The following is a 15479-nucleotide window of genomic DNA, read 5'->3' on the forward strand; positions in this document are numbered from 1 at the left end:
CATTTGATTTACAGGAGAACACCACAAACCTTGGAATTATTGTCACTTTGGAAACTTTGTTTCGGTGGCGTTTAATCAGTGTATTAATGTATTGTATACTGTTTTGCTAAAATCGGACGAACTGCGTAGCAAAGAGCCTACAACCCCCCAAAGACCATGCTTAAAATCGAGTAGTTTTGTAATAACAATAGTTCATAACCGTAGCAGTTCACAAAATGGTCTCAAGCGCCATCTGGTGGTCTTTTATTTCATTTACAAAAATACAGTCCATTAATTGTTATGTTATCTGAACATAATATATTAATTGTATCTTTTTAATAAGGCAGGTCCAATAAAATCACATAATAGACATTTAATATTTGCTCCGTAATGTTTTCTGAGCAAATACGGTTCGGGTTTCAAACACGGTTAAGAAACAGTTTCACTCCCAAGTTCTCTCAGTCTATGAAAAGTCTGTGCCATCTTAAAGAATCAAACACGATGACAGATATCTCACCAAAATAATTTGATGCCACAGGACTATGTGCATCTACTGTATAAAGCAGACTTTTACAAAAAACATCAATCTGTAATTTATTTCAAAACGTCTATTGAGATGTACAGTGAATATCGACCTCGTGGGCATGACTATGTAAAAAAAATCTATTTGAATGATTATATGATCAAGATCCTTGCCAACATTCGTTTTATCTTCATGTTTTATTAGTTTTGTAAATATAAACATATCGCGTATTTTTTTTAAAATAAAAATGAATTGAGTATAGGGATATTTTTATTATACATTGAATAATAATTTTCTGCTGTCTAAGTCTGATTGAGACGTCACACACACGAAAAACCGCTTCCGAAGTGGAGTGATAATTACTCTCCTATTATACTAAGGCCACGTCGGAATTATTAGGTTTCCACAGCTGCGTGAACTCTCCTGCCCTCGTGAAAATGTATAGAATTAAGCAGCACTCACTTGTTTTTTTTTCCCCCATCTCACATGCACATTCCTTCAGCGATTTATAGAGGTCTTCAGCATAGTGTTCTTATTTCGGATCCTCAGCGTGTTTTGTTCCTCAGTTGCCAAAACAATGCTGCAAGCCCAAGAAATGCTCTCGCGGTTCCTACTGGTATGGTGTTTCTTCGGCATATTGGAAGCCTTTCCCTTTCGGACTCAAACCGATAACACTCCCTTGGAAGTTCAAGAATCGGAGGATAGCCAAAATAACTTAAACGCTAGACTGACGTCCGTTAACGTGCTTGTTCCTCAAAGAGTTGAGACTGCTTCTTGGGATTCTCGGGATCCCCAGTTTGTTAACGATATGCCAGTATTTGCAGACGTGCAATACACTTCAACAGACCTTGTTGAACAGAGAGGTTTTGGCGACCACATTGACAGTCCTAAAGAGGAAGATGGTTATTTCAGTGCATTTGATAGTTCAGATGCACATTACAAGTATAATGCCTATCCAAGATCTATGGGCTTACAAGAGAGAAGTAATTACTTTGTTCCCAATGAATTCCATTCAGATGTCTGGCCTCCTAGATCCTCTTTGGACTTGATTGACCAAACCACCATAGCTGAGGGTTACAAGGAGAAAGAGAACATGGGTTTCTCTGATACTGATGTCAATGTTGCATCAAGTCCTGTACTTGTTGATCATAATATGGATTTTAGTCTTTGGGACACTACTTCTATTGTAGCCAACAGGGATTCTAGTGCAAGGGGATCGTCTGAGAAAACCAAGAACGCCCCTGATGTCATGCTCTCTGAAGACCATGATGACCTGTATACCTTCACCACTACTTCTGCTCCCAGGATTGTGGAGCCCAGAGGTGAGAACACTGCTTTTGGGTCTACGCAAAAGAGCTCCAAAAGTTCTGCCGCAGCCACCTCCAAAGAATCGGCTGCCATGATGGCTTCTTCCAAAACAAAACCTCTTGAACTTTCTGCTGAAGAGTACGTCTATCTGTTTGGCCCATATGACATGGGTGGAGCTGAAGTGGTTATACCTTATTCCAAATGTGATCAAGATGCAGACTTCAACAAGTATCACTTGATCAAAAAGGAGTTGGAGCTGGGTATAAGAAAGCTGCCTCCAGGGTTGTTTAAGACCTCTTCAAGTCTTGCTGGCCAGGGCTCTCAAAGCAGTACCGCAAAACCCACCACCACTGTGAACACAGTTAAGCCTGAAACAAAGTCTAGTCCAGGTGATGACATCTCAAAGCATGACCATCTCTCACCTACTGGCACGTTAAGCCAAAATGAAGATCCGGAAGATTTCAATATACCAGGATTTAAAAGACAAGATTCTCTCTCCCCAAGCAGGAGGATAAAAATAGAATCTTCAGAAGATGCAGGTTTTGCTGATGTTTATAATTCCAATTCAGACCCTGTTTCAATGGGCGAGCAGCTTTTTGAGGATCCTGGAACTAAAGAGGGGAATGACCATGCACGAGGCCAAGCTTGGAATGACTTGAAGTATGCAAGCATGAGCGAATCAGATTCGGTGTTTAATGAAATGGAAGTAATGCAGGAATTTGGACTGAAACACGGAAGTTCTGCATTAAACACTGCAACTGAGGTTGACTTAAATGACCCTCGTCGCATACTTGCCGTGGAATTAGGAATGCATGTCCCTGAAGATTATGGAGACCTAGGCTTAACTGCACGGAGTAATGTTGACTACAAGGCTTCACCCAGGTTCAGTGATATTACTGCTGAAGGGCATGACCCAGGAACCAATGTGTACACCAGCTCTGATCAGGAATATGACTCTGAAGATGGTTACTTTGACTCTTTGCCACAGAATTCAAATCTCGAGGACCACATTGGTCACAGGAGTTTCCCTTCGACCACTGGTCTTACCAATGTAATGGATAAAACCCCTAATGATTCTGATGTATTTCCTTTTCAGTTTTCCACGTCGGATGGAATGGAAAATGTTGGAGATGCTGAAATCAACTCCCGTTCAAGTGCAGATGATGGATTGAACCAATGGGGTTTTGATTCAGAGGGTCAAAGCAAAACATTGAATTTAAAAATCTCTGAAGCTATTGGCAATAAGGAAGGATTAAGCTCTACAGAAAATGAGGACAGTTCTGTGAGGACTTCAGATGGAGATGATTATGAATGTGAGGAAGATTCAGGATCTGGTGCATCTTTGGATCATGAGACAAGTGTGCCAGACCAGTATTCTCAAGATTATGGTATAAATAAAGACCGCCAAGATTTACGAAATGAAAGACCCAGTGATGTTCGTGACACCAGTATGGAGTTTGATAAAGACATAATGAGTGATGCGTTTGCTGAAAATCCTCCTCCTCCTCAGCCTAGAGGCTCAAATTCAAACCTAGAGGAGGAGTCTTCCAAGAGCTCTTCTATTCAAGAAGAGGGTTATAATGGCAATGAGGCTACCACTGTCGTGTCGGCATCCTTTGGTCAAGAAACTGAAAGGATGGGTTTCACTGCAGATACCAATAAGTTTGAGATGAATGAAAATGTTTCCACTTGGACAAATGAGAAGAAGCCCATCCTTCGCTTTAAGACTCATGAGAAGTTTGAAGGTCCAGTTTCCGCAACGGGTGCTCTTGTTGGTGAGGAATCTGGTTGGGATGAAGACCACATGTCTTTGGTCATTCCAGAACCAGTACTACTAGAGTCAGATCTTGAAGCCAGTAGCACTGTGGCCAACAGCACCCCAGACCAGCATTTCATGCCCACTACGTCCGGGCATGAAAATCTCAATAAGAGATTGGATTATGAATCCATGCAGCTCCAGCGCAATGAAGAAACACATGGGGGACAAGAAGAATCTATCTCCCATGTGAATCAAGACCTCAAGTTGGCCACTGACCCTAATCCTGACTTGAAAGACATATCGGTCAATAAGAACAAGGAAAGTGCTGTAGAGAGCAGTGGCTACAGATCTGGTAGGGAGGATGATGAGGCCCCTTTCTTGGAGGATGAGAATCCCACTGTTTCTGAACATGCCTTACGAGACAATGGAACCACAGATGATGACAAAAAAGGTGTCCTCGGCACTATTTTTAACTTGGGGGTTAATGCCAGGACGTTTCACCCAAGTGGGGAAGAGAACCCTGACCGAGGTGTCAAGTTCCCTATATCCCAAGATGCTGGTTTGGCCAATGTACAAAGCCATTCAGACTGAATACTTTCCAGGCTTCTTCACACATCAGGTAGGGGTTGCTTCTTAATTTCTTCACTTGATTGAATCCTAGGGCTTGTCTTCCCCCCCCCCCCCCCCCCCCCCCAGTTATTATTTTTGTTTAAATTAAAACCTTCTGTAACTTTTCAGGTTCCTTTTTCATGAAGCATTATTTCAGTTCTTTGTATGTATATTTTGATATCTTAGTTTCCTGAGTTAGCTTTGTTTAACATGGAAAGGAACAATCATTTATAATGAAGGGCATGTGGTTACATGGATCTTTTATTTTTCCAGACCCTGCTGTCTTCCAGAGCCCTGCTGATGGTATTGCAATGTATGATTCATCCAGTTGGGTCAACCTTTGATCCTCTTGTAAGATTGTAGAGCAATAATAAAACTGGGGAAATCCTCAACAGTGTCTCTGTTCTTTCATTTCTTAGCCAGAACTGAGGCCAATGGCAATATCTGAATTGGACTGACTTCTAACAGCCCCAGTACTTATGGCTTGCCACAGTTTTTGCTTCTCAAGCTGTTTTTGCCAGTCATAATTTTAGGAAAACAGTATGGAGTATTGCTGCTCATCTGTGAGCAGCATGAGAAGGATGTGGCATGTGTTTCTGTTACTTGATGATGGTATTTGATTTAATGCTCTTTTTATGAGGATTATTGAGAGCTTTTCAGTTTGGTTCGTCATAGGCGTAAGGCCAGTGCTATAGATTATAGCCATGATAGTGCAAACAGCATAAAGAGAAGTATTCTCTTGTACTTTCAGTTTGGGACTACAGAATTAATGTCCACAAGAGGTCACTATATATCTATGTACGGTACTTCTTTCAGTTCACAATTTGGCTTCAGGAACAAAGCTGAAACCTGGGTGCTCTACTACCAACAGCAGTAGCAATTGCTTGCTTTTGTATACCGCCTTCCATCCTGTGCTTTAGACGGAGGAGGGAACCAACTAAATGTAGATGGAATGAGAAACTTCTTCACTACCTGATTTAAGGCTGTGTTGTACAAGTCCAAAGTTAAAATCGCAACTCTTACAAGTGGCCAAGTAGTCATGGCCTCAGCCTAAGGACAGCCCCTCTTCTGAATTCAAAGTGGGATTTACTGTAGGTTTGAGTTTTCAGGCCATTTGGTAAATGCTCTTGCTGCAAAGGGTAGCATCTGAAATCAGTTTATAGGTTTAAAATTGTGCTCTGATGGATAACTTTGTATTTAGGGATATTTTATTAGTTTGTTGCAAACCTCGATCGAGTTTATTTGTCACTCTGGAAGTCAGTCTTAGTCCCATATTGCTGCCTTGTTAATGATAGTATCCCACTTATCTTGTGAAAACAGTAGGTATTCTCCACAAGTCTTTTTCACTGTCCACAGCTTTTCCATGTTTCAAAACGAAAAGCCTTCTCACTTAAAATGTTTGCATTTATTTTGGACATGCATTTCAGGACATTCTCATGTGTTAAAAAGTCCTTCTGTTTTTAACTACCCTCCATTTTGTGCACTGGCAAAATGACCTTAAACCTACAGGTTATCATGTCCCTGCTGTGCTCTAGGTGCTCTCCTGGAAGATAACTCAATTTAGTTACCATGGCTCCTGGGACAGAAATAAAATGTGTTAATCATGTATCCATAATTACATCTTGTGAGGAACGGTACTCTGTGAAAAAAAATGGCAGGAAACTACAGTGCTTTGCATTATGGAGTCCACACCTCGATCAAATGACTATAAATGTTAGGTAAGCATAGTAAAAGATTAAACATACTAGTCTATACAAAATACTCTTCTAAAAAAAAATGTTAATGTGATACTGATCCTTGTTGAGTGTACCGAAGCTTTAGAAGACGGGTTAGTGTGCTGTGAAACATCCTTAAAATAATTCCTTTTATGCTCTGATGTGCAATCAACTTATTTTGACCTGTTCTCTCACACAAAGCATTTTCTTTGTTTTTTGTTATGCTTAAGGCAAATGGTTTTTTCCTTTAATATTTTTATGTGCCATAAGTTTATTTATACATATTTGAGGTTTGAATTCTTAGTTTTCTCTTTTACAAATGGTGATCAAAGCAAAATGTGAGAGTGAATTATAGCTCAGCAGAGCGATGCATATTCATATCTAATAACAGTTCTGGAGCATGCACAAAAAGCGAAAGATGTTTGTACTAAAATGTGTAACCAAGGGGATTTACATAACATATGTGCTAGTTTAATTTATGTGACTGTGAAACAGCTCAGAGACAATGTAAGGCACCTGCAGTCAGCAAAGAGCAGTTTACAGCCTAACAGTATAGGGGGAAATGTCAGAGCAACCTTTTTTAGAATGAACAAATGCAGCAAAATGAACAGATTCTGTTTAAATATTAGCTGAATGCATCACCAGGACCTGGCAAAAAGGGAGCTTAGCATTTCTCCAGCAGTATCTACTGTTAAAAGGGCGCATCTGCCCTTAGCACTTCAATCTGTAGGTTAATATCTGTTTGTTCTCCCATGTGCAGATGAGAGATAAAGCTTCTCTTCATTTTCTTTCATTTGGGGAGGTCTTTGACTGAGCAGTAATTTAACAAAGAGTACTGTTTGCATTTGGGGCTAATTGTAGTACAGATTAAGTATTTTGTATTTGTTTTTTTTTCTACTACAGCCTTAAACTGTATTTCCCTTTTCTCTGGGCATAGTTTGCGATGCAGGCTTTTGTACAAGTATGGGATGCTTTCTGCAGACGTAGCAAGTACATCAACACCAATGTTTATGTCAGTATTGGTCCAGGTCTTGAATGGGTGCCAGCTGAAGCCCTACTAATTTCATGGCAGAGAACACAATTCCTGCAGAAAATTGAAACAACCTACCAATTATTAATAGCACCTTTGAAATTCTTGGCAAAATTAGATGGTAACAAATAATACACCTTAAGAAAGCTTGTCAGTTTTTTCAGTAATTCTCTAAACATCACACACTTTTGCCACAGATTTATAGATACAAATTTTTGTATAATACAGTACCTTGACACAAATAAGCATGGCGCCTCGTGTTGGAACATCAAATTCTGAGGCGTCTGCTGCATTTCCCGGCTTCGGGACTAATCCAATGCACCTGTATTGTAGACAGCATTACTTAGCTGGATCTCTTCTGGTCTAGGAAGTCACAGAGACTGTACCATTTGGCTCCTAATTAAGCTTGACTTTCTAAATTCAATGACGTTAAACAGAATGTGCCCGTGGGCAATCTATCCGTGAAGTGACCTTCACCTGAATTGGTCAAACAGACAGAAATAAAAAAAAACAGGGATTCTGAGGCGCTCTGGAAGAAGAGCTGCATGGAGAGCACTGAAAGTTGACTTGGAATCCAACATTACATTTTTCAAATCCTATTTCCTCCCAGATTGCTGATCTATACAACGTCCGTGTGGTGACTGTTTTTCTTATTGACTGTAGCGTAATTATGTGGCCAGCCCTTTTCACCCGCTCTCCAGCGCTACACTGACAGATGATTCCTGCATTGGCTTTTAAGTTAAATCGCACGCTCCAAGATTGGTGTATTGACATGGCCAGAACCTGGCAGGGCCACTTCCCGACAGAACCTGTCCAAGCATCCTCCGCTGCTCATTAGGACGCCTCTTCATCAACAGATTTGTAATAGTTTGCCTGTGCAGCTTTATGAGAAACGGAGACACTTGTGAAAAGCTGGAGGGTCGACTTATATGAGAATTTGTCTGCAGCAGCTGCACTGGCTATTGATGAGCTGCACAATTTGAAAAATAAAAACGTCTTTTGGAATTGTGTCGCGCTTGTCGTGCATCGATTATGCGTTTCAGTCAAAGAGCTTTTTCATTCGACATATTGCATAGTAAAAGCAATTTACTTTAATGGTCACCCATAAACAATTTCGAAAGCTTCATTTTTAGATAATTTTACACATAGTTTGACACAGATATATGAAAGGTAGGCTTTCAGTTCTCACACTGACATAAACATTGTTTTTATATGCTATTAGGCAAAAGTTTGTAATTTTTCACATTTTTCCTAACATGTAAGGATAATGGCAGTAAAAAACTCCAGCAGACCCATTGCCAGTAGTAATACATTTATAAATCCTCATGTTTTGGGGAAATTTGCAAGAGCTTTAGTAACTACAGACAAACCCACACATTGTATCAAATGCAATGGATGTGTCTGCCATTAATTTAAATACAGATATTTGCGAATTACAGTACAGTATATATTGGCAGAGACGTTTCACAAAGACGATAGGCATGTATGTCCATTCTGCAAAGCAAGTGCCAGATCGGTGATGGTATTTTGTTGTGGCTGTTAAATTCTCAGAAGGTTCTGATCCTTTGACCCACCAATGTATGGAATTACAGTACTTTAGAATCTGATGTTATTGTTCCTGTCCTTCTTTAAACTCCTTCCCAAAGCAGGATGTAGGCTTGATTTTTCTATTGTAGTCCTCAGAAAAACACTTCTTAATTCCCCTGTTATTGGGGAATAAGTGATTCATAAATTCATTTTAATGATATTCGATTGAAAGGTCCCTTTTCAATATAATTGTAGCATGCTCTCACACCCTAATCTTACATACTACAAATACAGATACATATATACAGTAGATGTGTGGTTAGTCCTGGGATTTTTGGAATTCAGTGCATAGGGAACATAAGGAAAGATTAACAACATGAGACATTCAGGGATAAAAGCATTCTACCATGTCCAAAGTAAACAAGAGGACTTCACAGGTTTGCCAGCAAAATGTCACTTTTGTCCTGAAGGGTTAAACTTTTTTAAGGCTTCAACACTCCTATCTAAATATCACAAGCAGCACTGACGCTGGTACGTACTGTGAAGTGGAAATGTCAGAGTTTAATTTTGATACTCATCAACGACAGGCCTGTAATTATCACAATGTGGCTGCAGTTGCCCTCAGGGCAGATTGGCTAGTGAGCCACAGAGGCAGCACATGGCTCCATTATGAATGGTAAATCCAATAAGCCATCATCCTACTAAAAAGGATCCTTATTAATGTGAAAGAAGCACTATCATTAGATTCAGTGAGCCTCAGGTAAAAGCAGGCTGGTGTAATAATACAGCAAGATTTGTTTAATTTGGGCTTTCCTGTAAGGATACGAGTCATTTGAACACATACTGCAGTGTGCTTTGAGCCTGACAGTGTAGCTTCACGCAGGTGTGATTCACACACCCACCGGCTAGTTACAGGTATTTGCAAGCATGTAAATCTTAAGCTCACCCCCAGTTTCTCCCACCCTCATTGAGCATTCTAAGCTTTTCAAATTACAAGACCAAAGCCAAAGAGCAGGAGATGGATTGGCATTTCAATGGTTCCTTCTACCCTTTCCCCCATTATGGAAATTGAAATACTGTACAGCTGTACAGTACATAGAGATGTATTAGGCTCTCTCTGTCATCCCTGCTTCTGATACATGAGACATATAATCCTCATTATTGATATTTTCTATGGTTTAATTTTTTAAGTGTGCACATCAGCTACTGTATACAGACAAACACACAACTTGCACATATCCACATTAATGAAGAGAATATAATTCACCTCAAAGATGAGTAAGCTTGCTCTTAGCAAATTATTTCGTGAATACAAAGTGGCCAAAGTGATGCTACTGGAGCTCTTCCATAGCTAATAATGAACTACTGAGAGGACAGGGTCAGTCCTAACGTGTTAATTATGTTTCTGGAAGAAATACCAGCTTTCTTCGAAGGGTGACCTCTGAAAATTACAGCCTATCAAGCCATATTAAGGAAGTCTTAATTACCCTCTTCATGCAGATGACTATCCAAGTGCCAAAAGCAGTATCATACAGTGGAATCGAACTGCCAAGGAAGAGCATTTGAGAGCATACAGTACAAATCAAAGGTGATTAATAGAAAAGTGAATCTCGACCATTTTTTTCCTTTGCACTATTAAGCAACCTCATACTGCCATGGTAAATATAGATAGATATTTTATTAATCCTGTGAGGAAAATTGCAGATATGAATTGCAATATGAAATACCATATGAGCCTTGAATGAGCAACATTCTCTCCAAAGAGAAATGGGTCAATTGAACTTTGCTCTTGTGCACAGTTAGATGAGTTGAGTGAATTTGTTATCAATATAGATGTTTCCGTCTTTATGTTTGCCACCTTGACTGTCTTATATACAGTCCATGCCAATAAGTCTCTCCAGCCACCTCCTAAAATCTGTCTAAAAACAAATTATTTGGCACATTGCTGTATGTCTTACTTACTTCACATATGGACAATGTCCAAGTTTGCACTGGGCTACTCAACCTGTTGCTAAGGACATTTAAGAACAAACCTCTTTACATATTTGTGGTTTTCTTGTGTGGATACAGGTACATGCGGTGGCTAAATGGAACATGTAGACAAAAAGATAAGATGAACACAAGGATTGTGGTGCATTTGTATTTGAGTAAATACTTTTTTTCTTTACTTTGAATGTGTAAGATTGAAGGAATTAGATTACATGACTCAGTTCTAAGTGTTACTGTATTCCCTGCCTGTTGATAGATGTTGGCAAAAATACACTTTGTTTCAACGAATTGTTACCTGAGCAGAGATGTCCAGGTCTTAACTCCACTGATTTTTTGTGATGACTATTTACTTTCTTCAATGGACAACGTCCTTCGAATGTTCTTGACTCTCAGCTGTGATTTTGAGAGAGGGATGTGCAACACAATAATGGATTTTAAGCTCTCTTATTCAGCAGCAATCATCCAGCATTTAAAGTGCAGTCTTGGCTTTTTGAATTATATGCCTGGCTGCTGTAATTTATTATTGTCCTTGTCTGTGCACCTGTTGTCTGGAACAACCCAAAAATTGTGCAATTTCTATTGTAAATAGAAATGGAAGCATCTCATCGCAAGCAAATGGGAAATTCACTTAATGGAACACACGCTGTCATTTAGGAGGAAATATATTTTTGGACAAAAAATTGACGTTGCTTTGTCCCACATTTTACTACCTGCCCTTTGCTGTCAGTGTCTATTTCATAACTGACACACTTTTTGTTTGTGTTGCAGGATGATGGCTTTCGTGCTCTCACTACTGCCAGCGTTGTGGGTCCAGTTTCTAACAATCAGAAATTGTCGAGTTCTTACCTCACACCAATTACACAACAAGAGATTCACTCAACGTACATAAATAATATTTTTGCTTAAGAAACTTAATGTTATGCTACATAGAGTATGATGAAAGTTAAAAGAAGTTGGTTCCTTTTTCCTAGAACTATGAAAGGTTACTCACACGGAAGAGATTATTTTTACAAAAAATGTATCTATTTTAAATATATACAATTTTTTAGAAATATATTATATAATACTATATATTAAATACAATATATTATATAGTATTTATTCACTGTAATTCATTATAACATAACAGAATAACAGGGCATTCATAATCATTGCAGATTCAGTCTCAAGTGGACCATTATAGAAATTCTTACAAATTAATTAAAAGTCTCACCTGGATTTGTTGGCAAACCTCCCTTTCTAGATACATGCTGAAAATGCCACCAGAAATAGCATTTCTTTTATTTTACTCTGAACTACCTTTAATAGTCCTTCTGGTCATTTAAAGTATATAAAATACAATCAATTATTGCTCAGTCCAAACCAAGACACTAAGAACAAAAAATTGATGTCACTTCTTCCACTTTTTTAAGCAAGACGTGCACATCATCCAGATTCAATATGCAGTGGTGTGCGTAGTTTGTCAGTACTGATATAAATCACAGAAAGATCTCTGTGATTCTCAAAAAGGCAAAGCTTATTGAGAGATTAAGGTTTGAAATTCATTGATTATAGCAGTAGGCCCGATACACTCTAGTTTCAGAACTGCAGCGAGGGTCTTGTGTGTTCCTTTGTCCATCAAAGAAATGTGGTGGAAAAGGGATCAGCAACACTACCCAAAGTAGGCATCGCTATTGCTGCTGCTTACCAACCTTCTCTGGAGATGTCACTTATTTGCAGTAGATAACACATCTCAGTGAAGTGATCACCCTCAGCGCCCTCTGAAATCTGCCACTTTTGACAAATTACATGTGTAAAAGCAATAAAACACCACTCTAGACAATTACTCATTCCAGCCGGCAGCTGTATTTTGACATATGCTAAAGCAATCATTGGTACTGGTAATTGTGAAGCCGAATTCCTGTAAAAATGACAAGAAAAGTACAGAAAAAAATGCTCAAATCTTCTGATGTATCCACAAACAACTCTTCTTTGATCATATGTGTGGTATAAATGAGAGTATACGTCTCCTTGGATGGGGTCCAATTATGCTCTAACAATGGCATTTCATCTCACCATAGCAAAGGTTCGTATAGCAAGAGTATTAGGTAAAATGACACAATATTGGTTCCATTGTTAAGGAACACATTCAGGACATACTAGAAGCAAAAAACTTTAAAAAGAGTTGGAAAGTGCAGAATAATACCGAATGTTGCTCTTGAGATTTAGAGTGGACTAGATTAAATACTGTATGTACTGCTATTCACTCCATTAAATCTCAGCTGCATGACTTCCCTGTCAACAACTGTGTGCCATTGATTGCACTTCTAATTACCTTTAGAAACATCCCTTTTTATTCTGGATATTGCAGGATGCCCAGTCCAATAGGAATTTCATGATACAGTATATGTAGCCCTTCAAATTTCCCTGGCGGGTGTCAGAGTCTTTGGTTTTGGGCAGTTCTGCAGGTACATAGTCAGCAAGGAACAGCCAATGAGCAGAGAGCTAGAGAATTTATAAACTTATACTCGTCTTGTAACTTTTTTATCCAGCTCCTTCTGAGGCCAACAGGAATGAAAATGGTAGCACTGTGTATCTCTAATGCTGCAGATCCCTGTTCTGTAGAATATGTTGCATTGGCTGAAGACCACATGACACATCCTGCAAGTCTGGGACACTAAGAATCTATGACTGGACAGGCTCTATGGGCATCTACAGTACAGGATGGCACAGGGGGGTCTTCTTAGGTCTATATTTTGTCTTACTACTTGTTAGGTCCCAAAACAGGACACTTGTCATGTTTTACCACCTCACCAGGGTGGTGTATAAAAAAGGGAGTTTGTGGTCGGAGTAGGGAATTTTTAAAGATGATCTTTATTACTGTGTACTCGCATAAAAGTATGGATTTCATGAGTGTCTTTATTATCTTGAGTGCCTTTATTTATCATAAGCAAATACTATTTTATACTATACTAATACTGTACTATGCTCATTTTCTAACTCTCAGAGTGACACAAAGTCATCACATGCCAGCTGGGATACAGCACAAAGCCAGCTTTTGGTATGCAAAAAGCAAAATTTAACTCAGAGGTAGCCTGTTACAGTATATTGAATGTGAATATTAATTTCATGCTAACGGAAAGAAATCCTGCTAAGCATCTAAGCACCTTCTGTTCAGTAAATACAGTGCACGTCTTTAATAATAAAGTCTGAGCTTTCACCTAGAAATACAATGGAGAGTCAAACATTTAAGTGAATTTTTGAATTCTCTGCTGAATACATTTCACTGGAGGGCTATACTGGTTTATCAGCCTCACAAGTTTATAGATACATTAATAAATAAAATGATGTTGTTAGTCCCAACATCATTTTTGCAGCATTGAACCTGCTTGTCATAATAGAGTTGAAAATGTGGTGAGATTCCTTTACCGTGTGGTGACTCCTAAGAGGAAGCAGCCAGCTCTGAAAGGCAAAGGACATCATTTTGCAGCATGAAAACACTAAGCCAATGAATAACCTGGCACTGTTACCCCAATTACTTTATAGACCTCATCACGTGCTTTGAGGGAGTTCTTACAAGCTGTGGTAGCAGGATTTCTTTCCGTTAGCATGAAATTAATATTCACATTCAATATACTGTAACAGGCTACCTCTGAGTTAAATAAAACCACTCAACTTACAAAGAGTAGCTTCATATTTACTCTTGGAAAAGTGAAAATGCAGGTACTGTACAAGGGTGCTTTTAGTTTTTGTCATTGTATTTAACGTTCTTGGACTTAAAGACTTTATACAGTAAATCCAGACATATCTGCTGAATCCCTACTTCATACAGACGTGTAGTTCACATTAAAACTGAAGACCTTTGCAGTACTTATAAAAAGTCTTTGATTATGCTTTGTGGATTTTGAGGTGGGAGTTTTTATGGACACCAACAGTATTTAGTGATCAATTAAAACTTCTGAAATACATAGTGGAGATATTGAAAACCAACCTTAAAAACTAAAACATGACGTCTTTGGACATGACTCATAGCACATTTGAGAATTAACAGGGTTACTGACGTTGAGAGTTGTTAAATTAGGTGTTTTTTTGTTTGTTTGTTTGTTTGTTTGTTTTTATTGATCTTGGATGTTTTGGATTTTATTTGCAATTTCTTTGGAGCAACGCATGGCCAAACATATTGAAGCACTGGCCCTGTGTTGAATATTGTCCTCAGCCCCCTGTTTGTTAGCAGTCTCTCAGAGTCTTGCAGAGAAAGCAGTCTACCAAGCCTCTCTGCTGAATGTGCACCTGTAACTAACAGCTTCCTTCTGCTAATGCTCTCCCTGCAACTACAGATTGTTGCAATTTAGATTTTAACACAAAATCCATTTTCACTGAACATCAATGAGAGTTTAGGGAAAAGGATAGTTGTCTAGTTTTTTATGTGCATATTGTTGATATTTATATTCAGGTATTATTATGTGTTATTAAACTTTTTTATGCTTCCGGTAAGTCTTATCAAAGCTACAAAGGCAACCTTCAATAACAAAAAGAAGGTGGAAGATCATAAATAATTGCCCAGCTGGGCACATTGTAATTATTTTGTCTGAAATCTGCTAATTATGTGGGAAAGCTACAGAGCACTGTACATGGGGGCAGTATAGAAATCAATACATGATTGGGATAATTGTTGTTCTAATGCCAGTTTGTGTTTCTCTGTAACTTTAAAAAATCATTTAATGGCTCTATGCTAAGACAGAGAACTGCATCACCTCATCAGACACGGCATTTAAAACAAAGAGCAGACAGCATGGGAGGTTTAATCATCAGGCTTATCAATCTGTGCCAGAAGTTGGTTAGAATGAAGCTGACAGGAGTGTTTGTAGACAGTAAGCTGAGATAGAGTGAAAAGGTGTATTGCCTATCAGCAGGTGGAGTGGGTGTTGTGTTGGATGGAATGAAGATGTCAAGCCAAAACAGCCAGAAAAAAGATAATAATTTCACTGGTCTAATTCAAGATCTTTTTGAATTATTCTATTCTATTTCCATGTGTCGTAGATATTCAATTTAATGTTTGCA

The 15479-nt window shown here is 38.8% G+C and overlaps 1 protein-coding gene across 1 annotated transcript; it reads left to right on the forward strand.

The window, feature by feature from the left end:
* Window positions 1-992: 992 nt before the first annotated feature.
* On the forward strand, window positions 993-4570 carry LOC107075772 (dentin sialophosphoprotein-like). Its single transcript, XM_015338091.2, has 2 exons — window positions 993-4188; window positions 4452-4570. The coding sequence occupies exon 1, from the start codon at window positions 1080-1082 to the stop codon at window positions 4158-4160; it is 3081 nt and encodes a 1026-aa protein (XP_015193577.2). The 5' UTR covers window positions 993-1079; the 3' UTR covers window positions 4161-4188; window positions 4452-4570.
* The last annotated feature ends 10909 nt before the right edge of the window (window positions 4571-15479 follow it).

This window comes from Lepisosteus oculatus, chromosome 21 (assembly GCF_040954835.1).
Source record: "Lepisosteus oculatus isolate fLepOcu1 chromosome 21, fLepOcu1.hap2, whole genome shotgun sequence".
Lineage (NCBI taxonomy): Eukaryota > Metazoa > Chordata > Actinopteri > Semionotiformes > Lepisosteidae > Lepisosteus > Lepisosteus oculatus.